The following is a 23,743-nucleotide window of genomic DNA, read 5'->3' on the forward strand; positions in this document are numbered from 1 at the left end:
GCTACATAGGTTTTGTTCCTCACCATTCCACATTGCAAACAATCAGTGCAACTTTCGTCTGAGACTCGTTGTCCGAGACATCGGAGACATCATCTGCATAACGCAGGTGCGCGCGACATCGCCGGCCAACACCTTGACGTTCTGAGTTCGCTGGTACAGCGCCAGGCGGTGGGCTTGGCTAACGGTTCCAGGCCGCTCCCGCCAACAGCGCCCGGGCCACTGCCCGCACGCACCACTGCTGGCCCGGCCACCCCTTCGCAGGCGGCGCCATGGCCGCCAATGGGCTCATGTGGTGCGGCGGGATCCAGGACGTGGGCTGGCTGGGCCCGCTGCTGTCACCATGCACGTTCGAGAGCGGAGCGTCGGCGCTGCTGCTGGTGGCTACGCTGGTGTCGGTGTTGGCCCAGGGCGGCCGGCTGGGGCTCATCCACCAACTCAAGCTTCAGGTAAGCCGCGAGCAGGCAAGGCAGGCAGTGGATCGCGGCAATGCTTCAAGACTGAATGGGTTGATAGGACTTTGCCATCTGGATGGAGGGTAAGGCATCATGCGTTTACGGTACTACCGCCAACCGCCTGCTGTCCAAACAAAAGCAGCTCTAGTGTCCTCTAACACACCGGGCATCACCCTCGCACAACGCCCCATTTACCAGGGCCGGCTGCGGCGCGGTGTGAGCGGCCTGTCTGGCGCGTTCATCGCCTGCTGCCTGTTCATGGTGGGCACGCACCTGCTGCACTTCAGCGTGGGGCTGGCCATCCTGCGCCGCTTCCCCTTCCACGTCACCTACCACGCCTGCCTGGCGCTCACGTGGGGCACCATGCTGGGCTTCGCGCTGTACACATGTCGCGTGGCCGCCACTGTGGACTTCCGCTTCGTGACCGGGCCGGCCGTGGCGGTGTACTGCATCAGGTGGGCGGGGCGAGGGGCGAGGGGGAAGGGGAGCGCGGAGCGGGGAGGGTGAGGGTGAGGTGAGGGTGAGGGTGAGGGTGAGGGTGAGGGTGAGGGTGAGGGTGAGGGTAAGGGTGAGGGTCCAAGGTGGACGGTCCGGGGTGGAGGTTCCGGGATGGAGGGTTGGGGGTGTAGGGCAGCAGGTCACACGACACGTGGACATGGTGGAAAGAGGCGGGGAGGTGGGTGTGGTCAGCAGGCATGAGGGACATGGCAGCATTTATTGCTTTGGGGATGTAGGCCTGCCAGTGCGTGGTCGCAATCTTGGTACCGTGACATGCGCTCTCGTACAAACATGCCGCATAACCCCTCCCTACTCCCTCTGTACCCGCGCAGCCTGTACTCTTTCTACCATCTGTACTTCGACGCGCACAACTTCCCCATGTCCTACATCAAGGCCAGCATCTGGACGGCCATGCTGCAGTCCGCCATGGCGGCCGTGACCACGTGGCTGGGCGCCAGGCGAGCCGCCAAGAACCCCTCGCTGCAGACAATGCAGGTGCGACGGGGCGGGTGCAGCTGTCTGACTGCTGAGCAAGCAGAGCGTGTGGGTGCGCGACAAAGCAAGTGCTCAAGGTTTCGTTACCAGGACGGGTCCTGTCGCCACGTGGAGGCGAGCTACAGCACACACTTGACGGATTTGGCGTTACCGCGTCTCCCTCTTGTTCGCAGGCGCAGCTGGGCTTCGGCTATGCCCCACTGTCGGGTGACGACGCAGCTGGTTCGCGCGCGGGTGGGTCAAGCCAGGACCGGTGTTGCATGGTGTGCACATGTGTGCACCTAATTACGCATCATAGTTTTGATCCCGCATCCCTCAGGCGGCAGCTCCTCAAAGCCGGGTGGTAGTGGTGATGCCGGGCCCAGCGGAGCCTCAGCCGGCGGCGGTAACGCCGGTGACGGCGAGGGCGACGGGCGCACTTGGATCAGCCTGTTTGGCGACGCGTGTGCCTACGTGTGGCCCACGGAGCTACACTTGCAGGTGAGAGGCAGAGGCCGCGGAACGTGCCCTGGACCTCAAGCTGGCAGCACCTTGCACTCTGCAGCTCACATTGGCCTGGGGTGTGGCGTGTGATGTAATTTCAACCTTGATACCCCTTGCTTTCTGCCCCCTGCCTCGCTTTGTGCCGCTTTGTCCCGCTGATGCCCGCTATGTGTTCTGCACGGCGCCCTGCTATGTGTCCCCTGCTGCTGCAGTTGCGCGCCATCGCCTGCCTGCTGCTGCTGGTGGCCATGCGCTTCATCAACCTGGCCGTGCCCATCCTGTACAAGCGAGTGGTGGACACACTGGCGGCGGCGTCCGCCAAACACCCCGCAGCGGCTGCGGGTAGGGCGGCGGAAGCAGCGCGGCCGGGGAGTGCGGGTATTTTGTCTGCGGCTGATGCATGAAAGACTGGATCTCCTGTCCTGCATGGATGTCCAACGTGGGCGGCGCGTTGTCGCGGCGGTTCCACCGTCTTGTTGCGTGGATGGATCAGGCCGCACGAGTAAAAGCTGTGTGAGCGGGTATGTGTCGCATGGTTGCAGGCGAGCCGCCCCGCGGTCTGGGATTGGACCTAGGCATCGGCCGCCTGGTGTCTGCCTGGCTCAAGGGAGGCGGTGATGATGCAGACCCCAGCGCCGTCAACTTCGGTGCACTTGTGTAAGTGGTCGCTGTGCTGGGTCCGCGTGCGGGAAGGGGCTTGCATAAGGGTCTGTGGCATGTAGTATGCTTGCAGCATTGGCGAAACCCTCACCCATTAACTTGTGCCCCCCCCCCCCCGCAGGTGGCCGTGGATTATCTTGTACCTGGCCGCGGTGTTCTTCCAGGGCGGCGCAGGCGGCGGCATCGTGGGATTCATCAACAACATGAGGTACAGCGCTCGTGCGGCGTAAAATCGAATGTGTTGAGTGATAGAGACATTGTCACAGTGGTGGCGCGAGTGCCCGACTTACTGGGTATTCATAAGGTATGCTTCACCACCTCGCCTGCAGGTCCTACCTGTGGATTCCAGTCTCGCAGGATGCGTACAGGTATGTCTGCCGCGGCAACGTGTGTATGTAGGTCTACCCGTACGAGTGTATCTAACTGTACGCTGGCATCACCAGCGTGTCAAATAGCTCAGGGTTTGAGAGCCCGAGCGACTCCGCGTCCATGCCTGTGCTCTACTAACATCCACTTGCTTATGCATGGTGCATCCCCTCCTGATCCCTGCCCCGTCTATCGCCCGCCGCGTCCGCAGGCGCATCAGCCTGCGTGTGTTTGACCACGTGATGGACCTGGACCTGACCTTCCACCTGCGCAAGAAGACGGGCGAGGTGACCAAGGTGGTGGACCGCGGCACCAACGCCATGCAGAACATCCTGTCCACCATCCTCTTCAACGTGCTGCCCCAGGTGCGGGCGGGGCCGGCACCATCCGGGGAGGAGAGCGGCAAGGCAGGGGAAGGGGGCAAGGCAGAGGGGCAGGGCATCGCTTTGGTGCCTTCGCGGACGGGCGCGGTGTGACGGCACGACATGACATGGTCTCGTGGCTTTGCTATGTATGCGTCCCGTACGTTACCTGTACGTTACAAATATAATACGCATTCGGGCCGCAGATATTTGATGTGTTGGCGGCTGCTACATACCTGGCCCAGGCGCTAGAGCCGACCATTGGTGAGCAGCAGCGAACAGGGCCTCACTGGCCAACCAGACAACCAGCCTTTGAGATGCGTGCAAGTTGCAAAGCGCTGTGCTTGCGGTCGTTAACGAACACCACTGGCCTATGTGCACGCAGCGATTATTGTTTTTATTGCGGTTGGGTCCTACATCCCCCTCACCGTCATCATTACTGAGTGGTGAGTCGGGTTGCGTAAGTGGGGTGCAACAAGCAGACGGCGGCGGCAAGAGGAGTTGTACCTGCCGCTGTGCCACGGTCCCGCGACGCTCGCCGCCCTCCCTACCTACCCGCCCCACCCCCAGGCGCGGCAAGCTGCGTCGCGAGATGAACGCCACGGACCAGGTCAAGTCCGCACGCGCCACTGACGCTCTGCTCAACTACGAGACCGTCAAGTACTTCACCAATGAGCGGTGAGCTGGGCAGGGGCAGGAAACTGACACCCGGCAGGGGCCACCCCGGCGACCGCTGGTCTGGTCTGGTCTTATGATGCGCAAAGCCAAGTGACTTGATGCCTCAACTATGACCTATGACTGCGTGATTCGCTTATTTGCTGCAGGTACGAGTCGGTGGAGTATGCCAAAGCCATTGACGCCTATCAGGTGCGCTGATGGGGCATGGGCATGGTGGGGAAGTGTGGCGGGTACAGGTATGGTCATGAGAGGGTTTGCTCAGTTCGAATCGGGTGCTTTTGTGTGCCGCAGGACGCCGAGTTCCGCAGCATGTCGTCCATCAACGTCCTGAACGTGACTCAGGTTCGTGTCCATCTCACGCATGCCTAAGATGCTGTGCGTTGCAGTGATAGGCAGCATGTGCACTCAACACTTTGCTTGCAGCAAGTTGCCTGCGCCACTTCATTGGATTTAATTGACCCTGACCAAACCCTGCAATCCCACGTTGCAGAGCGCCATCATGTTTATTGGCATCGCCTCCGGCCTGCTCGTGTGCGCAGGTGCGAAGGGGAAACGCTGTTGGTGATGCGCGCGGCTTGATGCACGCAACCCTCTCCGCCTCGTTACTGACTGCCTCGCGTATGCCCCACCCATCCCGTGTACCGCGTTCCCAACCATCATTGCAACCCACCCGCATCCATCCACTCACCCACCCGCCCACGCCCGCACCCGCACCTGCAGCCGGTGTGGCCGACCACTCGCTGACGGTGGGCGACTCGGTGCTGTTCCTGTCGCTCATGGCGCAGCTGTACGGGCCACTCAACTTCTTCGGCTCCTACTACCGCACCATCCAGCAGTACATGGTGAGAGGCGGGCTGGTAGAAGGGCTCGGGCATCAGAGTCAACAAGCAGGTTTGGACTGAGCGTGGCGGCAGGCGCGGTGTGAATGTGCGGTGAGTTGTAGCGTTGTGCGCTGTGTCGAGACAGTGGGCTCATGCGCACTGCGTTTCTTGCCTCGCCACCTAGAGCAGTGCCCCCCCCCCCCCGGTTATGGCCCCCAGATTGACATGGAGAACCTGCTTGAGCTGCTGGGGCGCCAGCCGGTGGTTGCAGACACAACCACCTCTCGTGACCTGGTGGTCAGCACGGGTGAGGAAGGCGGCCTAAGGACAGAGCTTGGGATTCTTCTGGAGTAGCACCCTGACATATAGCCTCCAATAGAGGAACTGCTGAGTACATCAGCGCTTTGTTAGCGCATTGGGAGAGCATACTCCCACGTAGCTAGGAGTCCCACGCGTATCCATCGCCCCCCCCCCCCGGCTTGCAAGGATACCTCCCATGATTCACGGGCGGACGCTGTAACTGAAACTGTATTAACGCGCGCAAGTGCAGGGTGGCGTGGGCACCGCATGTCTTGCTGGCTGACGGTACCGAACACGACTTCCGTGCCCTAACGGCACTGCCCGCAGGCGAGCTGGTGTTTGACGATGTCAGCTTCCAGTATGAGGCGGGCCAGGTGCGGCGGCAAAGAGGGAGGAGGTCGGGTTGAACGGCTCTTGATCTCGGGATATCGTGTTTGCAGAATTGCAATGCGCGTGCTGCGTGTGAGGACACCGAGACATGTTTCCGTGTTGCAGTAGCTGCGGGCTAACGGTGTTGTTTGCCGCTCGCTACTGGTGTTCGCAGACGGTACTGCGTAATGTTTCTTTCCGGGTGCCGGGCGGTCAGACCATTGCCTTGGTGGGCGCCACCGGCAGCGGCAAGTCCACCATCACGCGCCTCATCTTCCGCTTCTACGATGTCTCCAGTGGCGCAGTGCGGTGAGCGCTAAGTCGCAGTTGGACCAACCGGCTGTAGCGGCAGCGGTAGCGGTAGCGAGCTCGGGTCCATACCGTACTTAATACGAGCGCCTCTTGGCCAGCTGGTCGTGGCCGTACAGTGTGGCGCATCACCACTTGGTCCACCCTCTGCCTTCATACATGCAGTGTGGACGGGCAGGATGTGCGCAACGTGTCGCAAACATCTCTGCGCCGTGCCATCGGCATGGTGCCGCAGGTGCGGCTTGGTGACGGAACGAACAGTAGGCATGGTGGGCCTCTGGATCATATGGTTACATGCCACACCCGATGCTGGGACCGCACTGTTGTACCACACGCATACACATACATACACAAGCATGCGCACGACGACTCACCGCAATTTGCGGGCGCGCTCTAGTTGTTCCCTTTGACACATTCGCACAAGCCTCCATCCCTGACTTGCACTGCCACTGCGACCACCTCACACCTTCCTCACAACCCGGCCGGGCCCCCCTGCAGGACACGGTGCTGTTCAACGACACCATCATGCACAACATCCGCTACGGCAACTTGTCGGCCAGCGACGAGCAGGTGCAGGAGGCGGCCCGGCTGGCCTGCATCCACGACACAATCGTCAACCGCTTCCCCAAGGTGAGTCGGGCTGGGGGGTCGGGCAGCACGTGGGTGGCGGTCAAGCTCATGCCTTATGTCTTGCACGGCGGTCGCCCAGCCGGGCGTCTAGCGGGCACTGCCGCCTGGCTGGAATGTCCTACGGTCTGACACGTCGTGCGTGTGGGGTACTTCGCTGCGTCAGGGCTACAGCACGGTTGTGGGCGAGCGCGGCCTGCGGCTGAGCGGCGGCGAGAAGCAGCGAGTGGCGTTTGCGCGCGCGCTGCTCAAGAACCCCGCCATGCTGGTGCTGGGTGAGTGGGTGGCGGGGGGCGGGTAAGGGGAGACCGGCGTGCTGGTATTGAAACACTGTCAGTTACTCCGACCTCAACATGTTCGCGCACCTCCGCATGACTTGCCTGCTGGCACTGGGCACCGCAGACGAGGCGACCTCGGCGCTGGACACCATCACGGAGAAGAAGATCCAGGTGGGCATGTGTCCTGTTGCATGCAGCGGGGCGTGCTCACATGCACGTGCAATGCACTCGATATGCGTGTACGGTATTGGTCATGTCATCTGCAGGCCTTCTGTTGTGAGTGCGATGGCCGTCAATGCACCACGCCCTCGCCGCATCCCGCCTGCAGGGTTCCCTGGCGGAGCTGCGCAACAACCGCACCACCGTCATCGTGGCGCACCGGCTGTCCACCATCGCGGACGCCGACATCATCGTGGTCATGGCCACCGGCCGTGTGGTGGAACAGGGCAGCCACTCGGAGCTGCTGGCGCGCGGCGGCCTGTATGCGGAGATGTGGAGCCGCCAGGCGCAGAAGGCGCAGGTGAGGGTGGGGTCTGGAACGTGTGCGGAGTGCCACTATGCTGCTCTCGTGCTGGTACGAGGCCTTGGCCGAGGCCGAGGGTACAGCAACGGGAATCCATGCTGTAATGCACAGTGGCGACATCAAGACGGCTGTCTAACATGCACACTGTGCTTTGTGTCGCGTGTGCAAGCAGAACGGCGAGGGTATGGACCCGCCCAGCGGTGAGCCAAGCTCCAAGTCGGGCAGTGCCCTGGACCTGAGGAAGCTGGACGACGGCGGCAGCGGCAGCAGTGGCGCAGTGGTCAGCCACGTCGCACCGACCCTGCAGGTCAGCAGCGTGTCAGACAGATCAGGTACCAGCGCCAGCAACTTGACCGCCGCAGTGCCTGGAGCCAGCGGCGCGGGTACTGCGCCGGCGGATGCTGCGGGCAGCGCTGTCAGCGCAAGGGCGGGTCCCAGCAGCAGTGGGCCTAGCGCGGGCTCTGCAGCTGCGCCGTCTGCTGCAGCGCCATTGCCGCCAGCAGCTACTGCGCCTGCGCCGTCCGTGGCGGGGCTGGCTGGAGGCACCGAGCCGAGTGCGGCCACTGCCGCGGCGGGCGCAGAGGGCTCTGTTGAGGCAAAGGGCGAGGCGGATGAGACCGAGGGTGGGAGCGCAGTGGACGCCCCAGGTGCGGGTGAGGCTGCAGGTGCGGCTGGAAAGTCCAAGAAGGGCAAGAAGAAGAAGTAACGGGACCGGAGACGTGGAATGGAGGCTAGGCAGATGTTAAGACAGGCACGATGAACAAAAAAAGGAGGTGGATGTGGAATGGGACAGGATCAATGTCAGATAAACCGCAATCTAGGCCCCGCTACAGGTTTCACTTTATGTGCTTGCGGTACCGTTCCGCTTGGCTAGTGAATGGGCTTGTTTGACATCCCGTACAGTACGTTTCGTTGGCCACTGCTGTCATCGATGCGATGGGACAGGCATACGGGGCAGGTTGGCGTAGTCCTATAGGCTGTAGTGCAGCGTATTCCCTGACCCAAGCATGAATTCGCAACGTCAAGGCGCGATTACGCTGCTGGTAACGCCGGAGTTAATGTACCGTAATGATCTATCGCTGACTTGCTGGCAGGCCGGTAGCAGGGGTGCCCCTGGCTGGTAGTTTGCTGACGCGGATTCCTCACGCTCCGGGCGCCCAGGCATGCGATAGCACCGTACACCGCGCAACGCCACACGCTTGAAGCAGAGGCACAGCGCACCGCGGGCAGCCGGGCACTGCTGCCATGGAGCCTCTGATGGAAGACAGAGCCACAGTGATCTGAGCGATAAATTTGCCTTACGATTCTGCTCATAACAGTTTTACTGCTTCTCATATAACCTCCCGTGTTTCACATGTAAAACAGAGCCGCTCAGCCGCAAGTGTTTATTGTTCAAAAGCATCCCGATTTGGCACACTGTGGCACACGACTACCGTAATGATGGCCGCCTCATGCAGTGTACGGAGGGATCACAATCTCACTCGTCCTTACATACAGGCCTGGATGGCCATATCTTGCAAATCACAAATATTCACGGATCACGACAAGGCAAAATGGCTGAGCCACATCACAATTTCCAAGTCTGAGCTGGTCTGAGGCCGAAGGTTTACCGTGATGGACCACGAAAACCAACCCATAGTTCGGTACACATGTAGTGCGGGCAGGCCAACACGAGCAATTCGCTCGCATCAAGCCATAACAAGCATCATGCATTCTGCGTTGAATTGCAAGTCGTCATCAGACTGCTAGTTGTCTAATGACCTGCCCTGAAACGCTCGTGGTCTTCCAAGTTCGATACAGGCCCGCTTACGACAACCCTCCCTTCACTGCATGTCCCCCTCACGGCACCAACGCTCACGAACCGCATGCATGGGCTCTTTATTCACTTGTGCCCCGGCGGGCGGACAGGATTCGCTCTCCAACCTGGTTGCGTTAATGCGTTTAAGCCACCTTGGGCGCTGAAGCAAAGCCGCTCCAGTCGTCGTCCGCCACCGCCGTCGCGCATGTGGCAGCGGGAGCAGCCGCCTGCTGCTCCGCACCGGTAAAGGGAGCCCAGTCTGCCACAGCCTTCTCCACCGGCTTGGCGGCTGCAGAAGTGTGGGACAGATGCGGGGATGCGGGGGTAGTTCAATGGTGCCATCTAGTTGACAGAAGCCCGGGGGTACGATTCTGAGTCCGCCGATCTGACAGCGAAGCTTCTCGCGTGTATTGTATAGCAATGTGGCATCCATGTACCCCCCAGCGCCCCTCGCAACCACGCTCACCTTCCGCGACCTTGGACTCATCCGCCGCAAAGATGGACTTGTAGGCGTTGCCGCCAGCCACACCAAACTGCGGCACGAAGCCGCCGCCCATGACGCGCTCGCCCTTGACCACCGCCCCAGGGGCAGGTGCCGCCGACTCGGGCGGCTGGTTCAGAATGCCGTTGTCCATGCGAGTCCACCTACAGGCGCGACAGCGCGGTAGCCGTGCTAAGCTCTGGGAATACTACCTTCATGCAGGGGTCGCTGTGCGGTGACAAACCAACAGCCCCGGCAGTGCTGTTTGTGATCAGGTCACAATGTGCAATCCACTCACCAGCCGTCACCCTTGGCTCCCGGGGGCGGCGCAGCACCGCCCTCACTGCGTGCCTCAGCAGCTGTCTCAGCGGCCGCTGGCGCCTCAGCCGCCGCGGCAGCTGCGGGCGCGGCAGGCTCAGTCGCTGCGGGCACAGCCGCCGCCGCGATGGGACCTGCCGCCGGTGCAGCGAAGGCTGACCCGCTCACGTTAGAGCTGGCAAATGCCGGTGGGCCAGCTGCAGCAGGCGCTGAGGCCGCTGGCTCCTCTGTGAATAGGAGAAGGGCAGGGGGAAGCAAATACGTGAGGTCGGCAAGAGCACGGCTTTCCTCGCAACTTCCTTTGCTGCGAGCCAGGCACGCTCACCGTCCCATATGGACTTCTTGACCAGGCCGGGGATGTTGTTGTACATGGGCACAAAGCCGGCGACCTTCTCGCCCTTCTCGTCCTTGGGTGCCTCGTTCATGGCGGCCTCGGAGGCATGATGCCACCTTCAGGTGGTGAAGGCATGGCCACATGCGGGTAGTAACTAGTGAGTGTGGCGCACTCATGCGGCATTGCGTGCACTGTTGATGAGTGGGGATGCATTGGCCGGTCTGGCTACTAGGAACTACTGCACACGTGTGTGTGTTTGTAAGGTCTAGCATTCCGCAGGTCTAGGTGTGTCACCATCATTATCTCACCAGCCTTCGGAGCCAATCGTGCCCTCAGCTGCGTGGCCCGGGCCACGGAGGAGCGACTGCGACTGCTTGAGGCCACCAGGCGAGCCGATCGAGCCGACGGGGCTGAGCCCCGCCCCCCTGTCTAGACTGCCTCGGGGCATACTGCCCTGGCGGATAGCGTCAATAGACGACCTGAGGGAGGGAGCGAGAATTGTCGGGGCGGGAGCGGGGAGGTGAGCGCAATGGACTTCCTCGCAAGGAATTTATGGAGCCTGTCACAGCTCAAGCTGTGCTAGGAGTCCTGCCAGCCGTCCCTAAGTTTACGAACGATGGGTGCGCTTTTCGTGCAGCTGACTGGGCGTCGCTAAGCGACCCAAAAAAACCGGTGAGAGCGCAGTTACACTACGAGCACTATGTGGGGACATACATACACGCCAGGTCTAAGCAAAGGCAGAGAGCCGGCCGCTTGGCGCAGGCCAAGCGACGGAAGGCAGGGCCGCCTGCTCACCTTGCAGGCTTCGTCATGCTTCCGGGGCGGTCTGTACAAAACGACAGTCAAGTAAGGGCGAGCGCGTGTCAGCGTCCAAGCACGGCCGAGTGCAACTCCCTTGCATGCCATGCGACACCGGAAGTCGCTCGGAACAGTAAGAGTCGCAGTATCGGCAAGCGCGATACACACTTACTCCGGGACAGCTCCTCCTCGTCCTTCCATGACAGCATTTTGGCGGAGAGTTAGAGAAAAAATCAGACGATACAGTCCGAGATGGTCGCTCGCGTGTATAGGCTATGGGTGCGCAGGCCTCAAAGTATGTGTTGCTTTGTTTGTGACGAATAGTGATACCGACAGCATTTATCTAAGGCCAACTCTCTAATCCCGATTCCCGAAACCCCATTGCGCCCCATCGCGCACATGACGCAGACCAAAGAAAGAGCCCTCTGGATAGTTTCTATACTTTCATAGGCCTTTTTAGACACACGTCGAAATGAGAAGCGGCGCGCTGCGTTTTGATGGGCCCACCAGGTGCATTTGGCTGGGGAAGCGTTTGGACGATGGAGCGTTCGAACTGGTTATGACCTATAGCGTGTGGACGGCAAGCTGATGCGTACGGGTTAGTGGAACACGCTGACTGAGACGGTCGCTCTGACGCCCCTCGTCGTTGCGCAGATGCGTGGCCCCCGCGCGTTGCCTGCGGCAGCGGGGCTGCCGCTTGACCCGCGTGGCGCGTGCGCCTGCCGCCGCCAGCGACGTGCAGCTGCGCACATCGCTCATTCCTGAGACTCTAGAGGACATGGAGACGGACACTGAGCTCAAGGAGCACCTGGCCGCGCTGGAGGCGTCGGGGCAGCAGGCGCTGACGCGCGAGGAGCGCCTGAAGCGGCAGCGCAGCCTGGATGCACTAGGGGCGCCCTCCTTCTACGCCACGTGCGCGGTAAGGGGCTCTGGGCATTGCGGCTGAGTTGCAGTGGCAGGTGTGTGGTGCAGGCCGGGACCGGGGCGGGACATGGAACTGAAATCCGTGCCGCCAGTCATGACTCGCATGCACCTCCTGCTTGCGCGCCGCCAGGAGCATGGCGTGGCGCCCCTGAAGCGCTCCGCTGCGCGCATCTTCCAGCTCAACATCGGGCTGTACTGCAACCAGGCCTGCAGCCACTGCCACGTGGAGTCGTCGCCCCGCCGCACCGCGGAGCAGGCCAGCCGCGACACCGTAGACCGCTGCCTGGAGCTGCTGCGGGCGGACCGCGCGGCGCCGGACGGCGGCACCATCACCGCACTGGACATCACCGGCGGTGCGCCTGAGCTGAACACCAACTTCAGGTGGGCAGCGCTTTCAAAGGGGTCTGGAGGCCCGGGTGCGCTAGCGCTGGAGATCTCCCAGATGCGGCATGACTCTGTTGCGAGGATGTGTGCAGCCAACCCTGCACAGCCGGCTGACCTCCCGAGTCCGTTTGGTGCTGCAGGTACTTGGTGGAGCAGGCTGCGCCCCTGGGTCTGGAGATCATTGACCGCTGCAACCTGACTGTGCTACTGGAGCCAGGGCAGGAGGACCTGGTGGAATTCCTGGCCAGGCACAAGGTGGGCGGGGGCCCGGGGTGCGGGGGCCGGCGGTAGCCGTCCAGGCCACGAGGGACGGGGAGAAGGGTGCAGAGCGTGTCGAACTCGCCCAGCCCGAGAGAGGAGGCGGGGAGGCGGAGAAATACGAGGAGGGGCAGGGACAGGGAGGGTTGATTGCATTCTCCAAGCTCAAGACATGAAGGCGCAGGTGGGGGTGACGCGGCCCTGGCAGCGGGTGGCCTGCATGGAGCGGGCTGCTGCCTCAGTCCGCCTACAAAGCAGCCATCTGGCTGACCGACGCGCAATAAACACCCGCAGGTGCGTGTGGTGGCGTCGCTGCCGTGTTACTCGGAGGACAACGTGGACAAGCAGCGCGGGCGTGGCGTGTTCGAGCGCTCCATCGAGGGGCTCAAACTGCTGAACGCGGCGGGCTACGGCGTGGAGGGCTCGGGGCTGCAGCTGGACCTGGTGTATAACCCGGGTGCGTTAAGGCAGGCGGCTGGGCGGCCCAACGGAATGTGCAGACGGTGGTGTGCAGTGGGTGATGAGGGTGTGTTGGGTGATGTGGAAGGTGCGGGTGGATGGATGGAGGGTAGGCGTGCTGGCGCCGCTCCGCGATAGGACGGTTGCGGGAGGCATTGCTGACCGCCAGATTGGACACACCGCCTTGGTCCTCCACGCTCACGCATCCCTCCCCGCTTCCTCTCCCTGCCCCTTGTGCCTGCAGGCGGCGCCTTTCTGGCCCCCAGTCAGTCCAAGCTGCAGGAGGCCTACAAGAGCGAGCTGGGCAGCGCTTACGGAATCGGCTTCAACCGCCTATTGGCGCTCAACAACATGCCCATCAAGCGCTTCGCCGACTTCCTCACACGCAAGGTGCGGCCAGGCATTTCGTGCCACAGCTTTTGCATTTGAGGCGAGAAGTGCCACAGGTGCTCCATTTGTGTCCATGCTCCAAACCCAAAATACATCCTGAGCTGTTTATGCAATCGTATTTTATGTGTTCACAGGGCGCGATGAAGGACTACATGGGGCTACTGGTGAACAACTTCAACGCCGGGGCGGCGGAGTACCTCATGTGCAGGTGGGGGACAGGGGCACGAGTTGGGGGGACGCACGGTGTGCCCTGTGGCCTCATGTCAGTGCGGCATTGCAGCACCAGGATTATGCAGCTTGCGCACTTGGTGAAGGACCTGCGCCCTTACTGACGATCTCGCTTCTGCCATGTCTCTGTCCCGCCTGCCTGCCTCTCGTCCCCTCAGGGATACGCTGAGTGTGCGGTGGGATGGAGTGGTGTACGATTGCGACTTCAACCAGCAGCTGGTGGGGCGGGGTGGGGCGCGAGGGTTGGAGGGCAGGAGGGAAGCTACGTGGGAAGCTGGGCGGTCACCAAGGATGGAGGGTAGCAATGTGTGGCATGTGGTCGGCGTGCGCTGCCCGGCCAACAGAAGGTGGCCTTGATAGCCGGTGTGTCGTCACGTCCGTGGTGTGGACACGGCCTGGCCTACATCCCCACAGTTGACAGTGTGTATGCATCTGCTGTGTGTTGCCCGTGCAGGACATGGCGATTGAGGACGGCAAGACCGGCAAGCAGCTGACCATCTGGGATATCTCCTCCATTACCGACCTCACCTCGCGCCCCATCCGCTGCGACAACCACTGCTTTGGCTGCACGGCTGGCTCGGGCTCCAGTTGCCAGGGGCAGTAAGAGAGGAGACAGCGACGCTGACATGTGCTTGGGAGGAGAAGCCGCCGTGGCTGAGGGTGCCAAGCCGTATTCTACTGCATAGAAATATGAGTGGGAGTGAAATTATGCCAAGTGATCGACTAGTGGAGTGCTGTGAGAAAGGCGGTTGAGAGAAAAGAGCTTCAAATCTGAAGGGCTGGGCGTTGTGCTGGATTCGGCTGGATTTCCGTGACCGGGACAGTGTGTCTGTGTCACCCCGCATGGCTGCTGTGCTGGTTTGCGCATCTGCACGTTTGTCCACAAGTTGAATGTTCGAAAGTAGGACGGGGATTAAAGCACCCATTGCATGCATTCGTGGGCGTGTGGCGGTTGGTGGGGTGGGGTGCGATGCGGGCGCACCAGGTTTGCATGTTTGTCTGACCAAGTGGGCCCGTGTGCCCATAATTGCCTTAGGAAATCAACAAAAACTCACTGAACATAGTACGCACACAATAAACAGCTCGTTCGGGTACTTCAGTATTGGTTTTGAAGGTCAAAGAAAAATGGCGCCGAGTAAGGTATCACCGCAACAAGACGAGCTAATGAAAGCCGTGCTCGCAAATGATGAGGCCGGCTTAGCGGCCCTCGTAGGACTGAACGTCTCCGTGACATTCGTTTCAGAGCTCGGCCTGTCGCCGGCGATAGTCGCAGCGGAAAACGGATTCACAGGATGCTTAAAGGTTCTTTTAAAAGCTGGCGCAGACCCCAACAAGGTAGCCCTTGTATTGGTGTGGCACGCGGGGCAGCGGAGCCATTCTTCCTCAGGGGTCCCAGACGCTGCACGCCCATCCCAACCCCCCTGTGCAGGAGCTGGTCAACGGAAACTACCCGCTACGGGCAGCAATCATGTCGGGCGACGGGGAGTGCTGCCGACTGCTGCTGGAGCACGGGGCGTCTCCCAACCACTGCAGGTGGCTGAATAGCGCTCAGGTCCCGGTGCTGTGTGGGTACCTGACAACCGTGGCTGGGCCGCAATGGCAGTCGCACGCCATCCATTCTTGATCTGATGCCCCAGCGCCAGGCGTTCAGAGGGCACTCGCGCGCTTGCATATAGCAATCAATTTATCCCATCATGCACCCTCCTGATGCCGCTTGCATCGGTTGTCCCACATGACATCCACCACTTCTACTTCACGCCTCGTGCCAACCAACCACACGCAGCACTCGCGGCACGCCGCTCATGGCGGCGGCAGCGGCCGGTGACTGTGAGACGCTGGTGCTGCTGCTGGACGCGGGGGCGGATATCGAGGCTGAGGCCAAGGACGGCTTGACAGCACTGGCCGCAGCGGTTCGGGAGAACCAGAAAGAAGCAGGTGCGACCGGAAGCGTTTGAGCCTACAGAGTGTAAACCCAGGCCGTTCGGAATTAGAAACGGTCAAGCCACCAGCCCCTTGCAGAGCGCTTGTGCACGCCAGCCCCTAAGACGTGTGCCGCATGTGTAAGTGCACTCCCTGCAGTGCGGCTGCTGCTGCGGCGCGGCGCTAGCCCCACGCGGCCCAACAAGGACGGCGTGAGCCCGGTGGACCTGGCGCAGGAGAAGGTGCTGCCCGAGGTGTACAGCCTGCTGATGCAGGTGCGTGCGCGTTGGGCGCCGTGGTGTGTGGTGTGGAGCACTGGGCAGTTGATTCGTGTAACCTGTGATCAGCTCGGCGCGGCGTAAGGCATCCTTCGGCAGTTGTCGCCATGTACAATCAAAAGAGGGTGGAGCTGGGTAGCTACCGTACTTGCATCGGTAACAGAGCTGACCAGTGGTACTTCCTGTGTCCGCAGGCCAGCATCACGCACGCGGCGGATGAGGCGCTGCGCTCGAGTGAGGTGCGGCAGGCGGCGGCGCGCGAGGAGGTGCAGGCGGCGGCGGACAAGGCGGCGGCGGAGGCGCGGGAGCAGCTACAGGTGTCGCGAGAACAGACGGACCTGAAGATTGGGGCTATTCGGGACGAGTCAGAGGAGCTGCTGAAACGCCTTGGTATCAGCCGGAAAAAGTGAGGGTTGGCCTAGAGCGATAGAAAGAGGACTGCGGTTGGGGGCCATAGGCTGCGGGTCCAAAGGATTGGACTAGCGGAGTCGGGCACATCTTCGAGTTTCGATGTTTGGAGGATTAGCATGTTGGACGCAGCCGGGGTACATGTAACGACAGGTGACAGGCTGAGACAGCTGCGAGGGGCCACGGTGACTTGACGTGGCTGTGCGATGGGACAGTGTTAAGGCAGGTTGGTGAAGTCCCGTAGGGTGCAGCAGATTCCGAGACCTCAGCAGATGGCAAGAGCGCGCGGCTGGTCGAACGCCGGAATTACTGCACCACCAAGTTGCTGGCTGGCTGGAAGGTGACTTGACGTGGCTGTGCGTTCAAGGTGGAGCTAAGTCGTGTCTGCACTCTCATGCAATGCATTGTGCTGTCATGTGGCAGCTAGTCGCACACCCGATCGCCTTCTAACAAGCCCTGGCTGTACCGCAATGGCGCAGTACCGTATCACAGCCGGTAGCCTCCAGCAACACAGAAGCGAAGGCATGTAAAAACGAAACGCATACCGTACAAAGGCACCGGGAACCCTTGGACACTTCTGCACGCAGTCGTGCCGCAACCCGCAAGACTAGCCGATACGGTAGCCACCGGCAGCATTCCGTTCATCGTTGCCTGAGTTCTGTTGCACCGCTCACCCCCCAGGCCTCCGCCGCCACGCGCGTAGCCCTCCTTCCGATATCACATTAGGGGCATCGCAATAAACATTCAATCCCGGCCATTACTACCCCTCCGTCACTGCCACTGCCACACACCTCCAGGTCGCCGCACAACCCAACGCCCAAAACTTGTGGCCGCCGTTTGCCCAGCTCATTTAGCTGCCGCCTCCGCCTCCGCGCCCGCCTCCGCCGCCAGCCGCTTGCACTCCGCCTTGTGGCCAGCGCGCCAGTCTTTCACCTGGCAGGCCTGCATGTCAACGTGTATACAGAACACCAGAAGGCAAGCATGTGTTTTACTTGGATGACCTGTTCCTGCTAAAACGCAGAACCAGTAACAGGTATACACAGCATGGCAGTGGATGCCTGAGTGGCAAGCGGCCCAGCCGGCGAAGCCCCGGCTCACCTCTGAGCAGTACCACCGCTGCCGGCACCGGCTGCACTTCTGCAAGCGGGGCAAGGCCATTCCACACCCATGGCAGGCCTTGTTCCCCACTGCCGCCGGTGCCGCGGATGCAGACGCGCCCCCCGCTTGTGAGCAAGAAGCCGCTGGGGCTGACGCCGGCGATGTCGCACTGGCAGCACCACGTGTACTGGATTGGGCTCCGGCCGCAGCAGCCGCGGTGGCCGTGGCCGCAGCGCCACTGGCAGGCCGGGCAGAGGCTGCAGGTGCATCCCCCCGTCCCAACTTGTACGGCAGGTGGATTTCGGCTGTGTCTGGCAGGTGGGCAAGTTCCGCCATGCTGTCGCGCAAGGTCGTCAGCATCTGCGTAGACACCTGCGAAGACGTCATTGCGGGCAGGGACAGCCCGGCAAGGGGCACGTAAGGCTCACAGGACAAGATATGTGGGCGATCCTATGGGGCTTCGCGCCCCCCTCCCTGGATCGCTTCTCTCAGGGGGCTCACAGGAAACGCCGCCCTCTCCTGGCACAGCCTACCCATCCTCTGCGGCAGTACCACCAATACGCCATGTCGTTCTAGCTACTCACATTGTCGACTATGACCGTGCCCATGTTCCAGCGCGCCAGCCGCCGCTCCGCCGCGTTGGCCTTCGCCAGCATGGCTCGCAGCTTGCACAGCGGGTACGGGTTGCGCCCACCTGAGCGACCCAGCGTACAGGAAGGGGCTGGGCTGGATGGTTTAGGATGGGAGAGGGCTGTAGGCAACCGGTTCCGATGTACTCTGGGGGTTTCCTATATTCCGTTACGGAGTTCCCTCTTGCATGGGGTCTTACGACGTGTGCAGGGGATATCTGTGTTGTGCGGCCGTTTGCTGCTGATTTCGGCATTCCATTATCGTAGCTCGGGGCTCTAGTGGCCGATAGCTGCGTTCTGAGCTTTGGGATAGCGCCACCACGGGCGGCCGCCTCCTACGTAAGGCGTGCGTTCTCTGCTCGCAGGTACCCTTAGGAGCTGGTTGGTTTACGGACTTGGAATGTTTGAGAGACAATTCCAACGTGACAGTTGCGTTTCGAGAGATGTAACGTACGAGAGTGTAGGCAATTCAGACGTACCCGCGCCCGACGTGCCCAGAGCCTTGCCCGACAGGATGTTGCTGATGGTTGCGTAGTGGCCGGTGGCGGCGGCCAGGTCATTGCCGGCCTCGTCACCCAGGCGGGCCATGAGCGCAGACAGCCTGTGGACGCGGTTCCGGGCAGAAGTATTAGGACAGGTGTGATGTGCTGCATTGCCCACCATGAATTGCTGGCAGGTCGGCAGCAGCGATATGGCTTGGGCTGGCGGATGGCAAGCGCGGACGCAAGCCTGGTTACCCCAAGGCCGCGCTTGGGGCGGGGAGGTGCAGGGATGCCTAGCGATATGGTAGGAGAGCTCAAGTCGTAACCAAACCCCTAATGAACCGAGGCCCGGGGCTGCCAACGCGAGTGCTTGCAACAGCCTACCTGCACACCGTGGCTGTGTCCCCGGCCCCCGTGGCCGCCCGGATGGACACGCTCAGCACCAGCGGCCCGCAGTGCGGCTGAAGCTCCTCCATCCGCACGCCAGCGGCCACCAACACCTTACGGGCCTGTGCTCAGGCAAGGTTGGCAACAGGGGTGTACCTTGTTGGCAAGAGGATCCATGTACCGTCTTATGGCATGATAACACACACACACACACACACACATACACACACACACACACACACACACACACACACACACACACACACACACACACACACACACACACACACACACACACAAGCGCAGCTTGTGAACCCGCAGCCAGGCACGTGTCGCGACGGTGTGATGTAGAGACTGCTGCCTTGCACTTGCGCTCCCTCGCACCTGCACGGCCGCGTCAGAGCCGGCCGGCACCGCGCCCTCCGCCACGCCCTCCAGCAGCCCAAGCATGCACTCGGTCAGCCACACCGACTCCAGCTGCTCTGCCGACATCTTCCAGGTCTGGCCGGCACCGCGCGCCGCCACCCGCGGCACCAGCACCTCGCGGATGCGGGTTTGCACCGCGGCCGAGGACAACAGGTTGGTGGCGAGCTTGAACGCAACTGGCTTGTTGCCCCTGGCGTGGAGGAACGGTGTGTGGAGGCACGCCCTGATCAGCCATTGGATGCGCGACAGCCCAGCCCAGGCGTTGCTCCCTTACAGCGCAATCAGGCGTACTGGACCATGAGGGACTTGAGCTGTTTTATCAGGTTAAGCATGCTCATGTACTCATACCCTGCACGGTGGCACATGCCCCATGCTCCCATACTCCGCCAGTCCGCCTACCTGTTGCTGCAGTACAGCGCGCACAGCACCAGCACGAACTCGTCTGCACTCATGTGCATGTACAGCTGTGGGTCCACGGCCTCCTGGTGCGGCTTCATCGCCGTGAAGGGGCCGTTCCCGGTCCTCATCCAGCGCGCCACAGCCTCCTCGCAGTCCACCTCCGTCACCCTCCGTGTGTTGGCCGGGGCGCCCAAGCCACTTGCAGGCACCTCGACAAATGCGAAGCGCGCGCCTGCAAGCCTCTCCACGTGCCGAGCAGCCTGAGGAGACGGTGTGCAAGAGAGTGCGAAGGCATGCAGTGCCGTCCCAGTATGTACGGTATTACTGTCGGCTACGGGTCTACCCAACTCCATGCAGCTCCATGCAAGACGCGGAGCAAGGACAGCAGCAGCAGCACGAGGACAAGCAGGCGTGGGGCCCCTGGTGCATGTGTTTTCGAGCGCCCATGGGGTCGCAAACTTCATATCGTGAGTGGTCTCTATGGCAGCGAGGGGGGGGGCTTACGTCCTACCTGCCAAATCCGTGACATGAGCATGGCGTGCACGGTCATCCAACCGGACGTCAGGTGGTGCGCGAAAAGGAAGAGCTGGCCAATTTTTACGGCGCCTTCTTTCGTGGCGCCAGACATGGTTACCAGCCCATCCAGGACGCCCACCGACTTTGCAAAGTCGCGCTCAAACGCATTCCTTTGGCTTTCCGGTATCAGACCGGGCGACGCGTGCGCCATTGTACAATTCGCTTTGATAAATAAGGATATAACCACTTGCAAGGGAGCGTACTGAGCATATTCACAATATTAGGAACCCACTATGTTACAGGTCGGTAAGATGGAGATGCGCCCATCGGGGCGGCACGGCACAGATCGCCGCCCACTTCACCGTGGCCCTCTCCAAGAGGCGGGCCATTCAAATTATGGCCACTGGCGCAGCACATCACCACCACCATCACCACTGCCACCACCAACCACGCTAACGCAGTAATAACACCCGTCGCTACGCCCCTTGACTTGCCCCATCACACCCACGCGAATATACGATAGATACACCATACAGATTCGTCGCAAGTCAACCTTTAGCCCTAGTATACAGGGCGTACGCCAGGGGCCTAGCGCCTGCACTCAGCAACTGGACGTGTCCGTCCGCCCCTGTCAAATCTTATGTGCCATTACTACCGTGCTGCTGCTTCTGCTCCTCGTCGTCCTCCGCCGGCCTCCGCCTGCCCCTGCTGCTGGGCACCATTATCGCTATGGTGTCCCTGTCCCGTGTGAAGCGGGCGATGGCTCAGCTGGCCCGCTCCTCTGGTTCCTAGCCCCGTTGGCGCGGGCCCATCCGCTGTGAGCGCTCATGAGCCTTTCCGCCGCAGCTTGCCGCGTGCAGCTGACAAGCCGCCCTTGGTTGCATTCTCGCGGTTCTCCTGCAGAACAGCAGGCGTTGAGGTGTACGTTCGTAACTGCATATCATGTACGAAGAGCCTGCGTCGCACGTCAGACGATGTGTCCCCCGCACCTTCAAAGGCTTGACACCCGTCGTAGGGACCTTCTTGGTCGCAGTGTTGCTGGTCCCTGCCCGCGCGCGAAGCGAGGAGCCAGGCGCCGTTGATTTGCTGCTCCCTAATGCCGCCTTATTGCCAGCCTTTGAGCGCTGTGCCCCTGCGACTGCCGTCAGCTGCGGGAAGAAAGAGAAGGAGTCACGGTCCCGGTTAAGGCTCACAGAGCCCAGCGGCTCCAATGAGGCCCCCACACGCTGCCCGGCCCCCGCCCCCGCCTGTGCCGCCTCCTGCTCTTGCAACGCGTGCAACGAGTGCTGGTGCTGCTGGTACTGCTGCAGGGGTGGCGGCTGTTCGTCCGTGACCCGCAGCTTCTGCCGCGTGTCAGACAGCTTCTGCTTGAGGCAGAGGATCTCCCGCTCAATGTACTGGATGTCGCCACGGGAAAAGGCGTCTTGCCCTGCGGGTACGGCAAAACCACGTTAGTGTTTGACAGGGTAGGACATGGGAACAGAAACCTTTTGTTGCAGAGACGTCTCCACTTTCCCTAGTCTGCTAACCCAGGTCTCAAGGAAAGATGGCCCATGCCAGGCAGCCCGTCTCACGCGCACCAATCCAGGGCTCCTCATCACCATGCCCTGCCACCGCATGGCCGCCTTGCAAGGTCTGAAGCTGAGCCTGCAGCCTGGAGAGGCAGGTGAATTCAGCGCAACGTCGCATACCGCCACACCGCACAGTGCAGGAACGACTACACATTACATTACGTACCGGCGGTTTTCCTCGTGCAACTGGCCAACCTGCTGCCGCAGGGCCACAAGCTCGCTCTGCGCATGCGGATAGGGCGTTGCTCAGCTGCCTACACTGAGCCAGTTCCCACAGCAAACCTCACCATAACAGAGTCCACTTGCTCCTGCGATGCTGGTGCTGGTACCGGTCGCGCAGGGCTGCACCGTGACCTGCAGCACACGGCTGTTGTGAGTGGTGCGCTGTGGTGCCCACTCCCGCTGTACATCTAACGGTCATCTACTTACCCATCCTTCCGTGCAGATTTGCGCAGCGCCACCTAGGGTAGGGCGAAGTTGGAAGGGGTACGGTGATGGCAGTGCTGCTGTGCGTGTATGTGTGCGTATATGCGACGCAGGGAGCCCAAGCGGAGGAAACAGGCTTTTCGTGTGAAAGCCCCGGACCCTGTTTGGCACCTGGAGCTTGGTCACTTGCAATCGCAAGCAGAAGTTCTCCTCCTTGAGCTGCTCGAGCTCCCCTCCTTGTCGGCGTCGCGGCGAAACTACGCTGGTCATCGCTTGGACTGCTGGCGCCTCCACCGGCTAGTGGTCTCCCGACGTTGATCAGTCCACTAACATCATCTGTACAAATTATGTAATGCAGAGTCTTCTTTATGCGTGCAAACTTGGTCTCGCCTCGTCTGTCACTGAGTCGTTTCCTTGCTTGACGTGGATTCAAGATAATCCTTAAAGAAGTTCAATCGTGTAGGCGCGTGGACGCGTAGAAAGACAGTCACAAACGGCCCTGAGAATTGCTGGATCCAAGTGCATGACCAAGCACTAGGTGGGCCCTGTCAATGGATGCTCGGTCTGCACGTTTGGTTTTTTTCTGTCTGATTTAAGAGAAAGTCTGTAAGAGGGTGTTGCGACGGAGCGCTGCTGCGTCCACTTTTCTGATTTTCTGCCCCAGAGAGTTCACAAAATATACTTGTCTTTCTAGCTGTGCAATACTGCGTACGCAACCGCTTGCAGCCCTCAGGCTGTGCACCAGGCAGTGACAACAAGTTGCCTGACTCCGCCGGTAAGCGCACAGCATGCCTTGGACCCTCAAATCATGCCAACACACCATGCCTCAATAGAAAATAGTACGCACGCTGGCGGGGACTCGACATCGGACACGGGGGCAAATGCGGCATGCGGATTCTATTGCGCTGTTGTCATCACGCGTACAAGCCGTTTCCTACGCTTCACAACAGCATGCGTGATATGGGTGACATCCTTATACGGGGTCCGTGAACATGCAAGATGCCAGTGTCCGTGCGCGCGCTCAGGGGCGTGACCCCGCTGCCCTTTGGACAGGCTTGCCGCCACAGGGAGGACAGCTCGCCAAGATGGACTTCAAGGGCATAGAGGGCCACACCAAGCTCTCATTTTGGATCATGTCCATCGTGGCATGGGTGTTGTTCTTTCTCTTAGCGGTGCTCAAGCTGCCGTTGCTTCAGCTCTGGATTTTCGTTGGGCTGGCAGCGGTTGTAGCTGGATTCTGGCTAATTATGTTCACTTAGAAAAGTAGGCGGCCGGAAAAAGCTGGTGGAGATGCTGCTGGGGCACAAGCGACCTGCGTCGCTGCAGACTGGCGGCGGCGGCGGCGGCGGCTGCGGTGGTGGCAGCGGCAGCGGCAGCGGCAGCGGCAGCGGCAGCGGCAGCGGCGGCGGCGGCGGCAGCAGCGGGGGCGCGTGCGCGCATCTTGGTAGCGGAGGGGGCGGGAAAGGCCACGTGGAGGAGGAGAGCGCAGCGCCGCGCAAGAAGCGGCGCAAGCGCGCAGGCTGAGGAGCCGGCTAGTGTCTAGGTAGCGGTCCGCGGTGGGGCTGGCGTAGCGGCATGACAAGTAGTGCGGCTGTTGACAACTGTGCTGC

General features: G+C 61.2%; 6 protein-coding genes across 7 annotated transcripts; 3 read left to right on the forward strand and 3 right to left on the reverse strand.

The window, feature by feature from the left end:
- The first annotated feature begins 20 nt into the window (after positions 1 to 20).
- Positions 21 to 8,502, forward strand: CHLRE_12g561550v5 (uncharacterized protein). Its single transcript, XM_001703067.2, has 27 exons — positions 21 to 106; positions 262 to 446; positions 651 to 907; positions 1,283 to 1,445; positions 1,619 to 1,679; positions 1,765 to 1,925; positions 2,141 to 2,270; positions 2,471 to 2,585; positions 2,710 to 2,796; positions 2,918 to 2,956; positions 3,166 to 3,319; positions 3,523 to 3,580; positions 3,702 to 3,762; positions 3,887 to 3,994; positions 4,141 to 4,183; positions 4,286 to 4,336; positions 4,485 to 4,533; positions 4,715 to 4,836; positions 5,035 to 5,122; positions 5,443 to 5,489; positions 5,660 to 5,793; positions 5,959 to 6,028; positions 6,292 to 6,423; positions 6,587 to 6,695; positions 6,823 to 6,869; positions 7,027 to 7,218; positions 7,394 to 8,502. The coding sequence occupies exons 2-27, from the start codon at positions 270 to 272 to the stop codon at positions 7,925 to 7,927; spliced, it is 3,189 nt and encodes a 1,062-aa protein (XP_001703119.1). The 5' UTR covers positions 21 to 106; positions 262 to 269; the 3' UTR covers positions 7,928 to 8,502.
- Positions 8,503 to 8,504: 2 nt separating this feature from the next.
- CHLRE_12g561500v5 (uncharacterized protein) lies at positions 8,505 to 11,280 on the reverse strand. Its single transcript, XM_043069181.1, has 7 exons — positions 11,123 to 11,280; positions 10,948 to 10,978; positions 10,461 to 10,631; positions 10,144 to 10,268; positions 9,799 to 10,045; positions 9,486 to 9,664; positions 8,505 to 9,308 (listed from the first exon to the last, which is right to left on the reverse strand). The coding sequence occupies exons 1-7, from the start codon at positions 11,157 to 11,159 to the stop codon at positions 9,163 to 9,165; spliced, it is 936 nt and encodes a 311-aa protein (XP_042918823.1). The 5' UTR covers positions 11,160 to 11,280; the 3' UTR covers positions 8,505 to 9,162.
- Positions 11,281 to 11,390: 110 nt separating this feature from the next.
- CHLRE_12g561450v5 (uncharacterized protein) lies at positions 11,391 to 14,932 on the forward strand. The gene is made up of 9 exons (XM_001703068.2): positions 11,391 to 11,460; positions 11,605 to 11,869; positions 12,005 to 12,255; positions 12,399 to 12,513; positions 12,811 to 12,973; positions 13,220 to 13,365; positions 13,500 to 13,573; positions 13,752 to 13,812; positions 14,048 to 14,932. Exons 1-9 carry the CDS (start codon positions 11,423 to 11,425, stop codon positions 14,195 to 14,197), a joined length of 1,263 nt encoding a protein of 420 aa, XP_001703120.1. The 5' UTR covers positions 11,391 to 11,422; the 3' UTR covers positions 14,198 to 14,932.
- Positions 14,933 to 14,980: 48 nt separating this feature from the next.
- On the forward strand, positions 14,981 to 16,358 carry CHLRE_12g561400v5 (uncharacterized protein). Its single transcript, XM_001703069.2, has 4 exons — positions 14,981 to 15,126; positions 15,377 to 15,528; positions 15,673 to 15,788; positions 15,986 to 16,358. The coding sequence occupies exons 1-4, from the start codon at positions 15,062 to 15,064 to the stop codon at positions 16,199 to 16,201; spliced, it is 549 nt and encodes a 182-aa protein (XP_001703121.2). The 5' UTR covers positions 14,981 to 15,061; the 3' UTR covers positions 16,202 to 16,358.
- A 46-nt stretch (positions 16,359 to 16,404) lies between these two features.
- Positions 16,405 to 20,370, reverse strand: CHLRE_12g561350v5 (uncharacterized protein). Its single transcript, XM_043069180.1, has 8 exons — positions 20,132 to 20,370; positions 19,621 to 19,880; positions 19,180 to 19,411; positions 18,793 to 18,917; positions 18,406 to 18,527; positions 17,882 to 17,991; positions 17,298 to 17,669; positions 16,405 to 17,141 (listed from the first exon to the last, which is right to left on the reverse strand). The coding sequence occupies exons 1-8, from the start codon at positions 20,246 to 20,248 to the stop codon at positions 17,046 to 17,048; spliced, it is 1,434 nt and encodes a 477-aa protein (XP_042918824.1). The 5' UTR covers positions 20,249 to 20,370; the 3' UTR covers positions 16,405 to 17,045.
- A 50-nt stretch (positions 20,371 to 20,420) lies between these two features.
- Positions 20,421 to 22,710, reverse strand: CHLRE_12g561300v5 (uncharacterized protein). Of its 2 annotated transcripts, none has more exons than XM_043069179.1 (7): positions 22,305 to 22,710; positions 22,137 to 22,168; positions 21,995 to 22,061; positions 21,874 to 21,929; positions 21,717 to 21,790; positions 21,126 to 21,565; positions 20,421 to 21,033 (listed from the first exon to the last, which is right to left on the reverse strand). In XM_043069179.1, the coding sequence occupies exons 1-7, from the start codon at positions 22,401 to 22,403 to the stop codon at positions 20,962 to 20,964; spliced, it is 840 nt and encodes a 279-aa protein (XP_042918825.1). In that variant the 5' UTR covers positions 22,404 to 22,710; the 3' UTR covers positions 20,421 to 20,961. The 2 variants fall into 2 exon arrangements, with proteins under 2 accessions (XP_042918825.1, XP_042918826.1); XM_043069178.1 differs by having other exon boundaries at positions 21,711 to 21,790.
- Positions 22,711 to 23,743: the final 1,033 nt, after the last annotated feature.

Source organism: Chlamydomonas reinhardtii, chromosome 12, assembly GCF_000002595.2.
Source record: "Chlamydomonas reinhardtii strain CC-503 cw92 mt+ chromosome 12, whole genome shotgun sequence".
NCBI classification, from domain to species: Eukaryota; Viridiplantae; Chlorophyta; class Chlorophyceae; order Chlamydomonadales; family Chlamydomonadaceae; genus Chlamydomonas; species Chlamydomonas reinhardtii.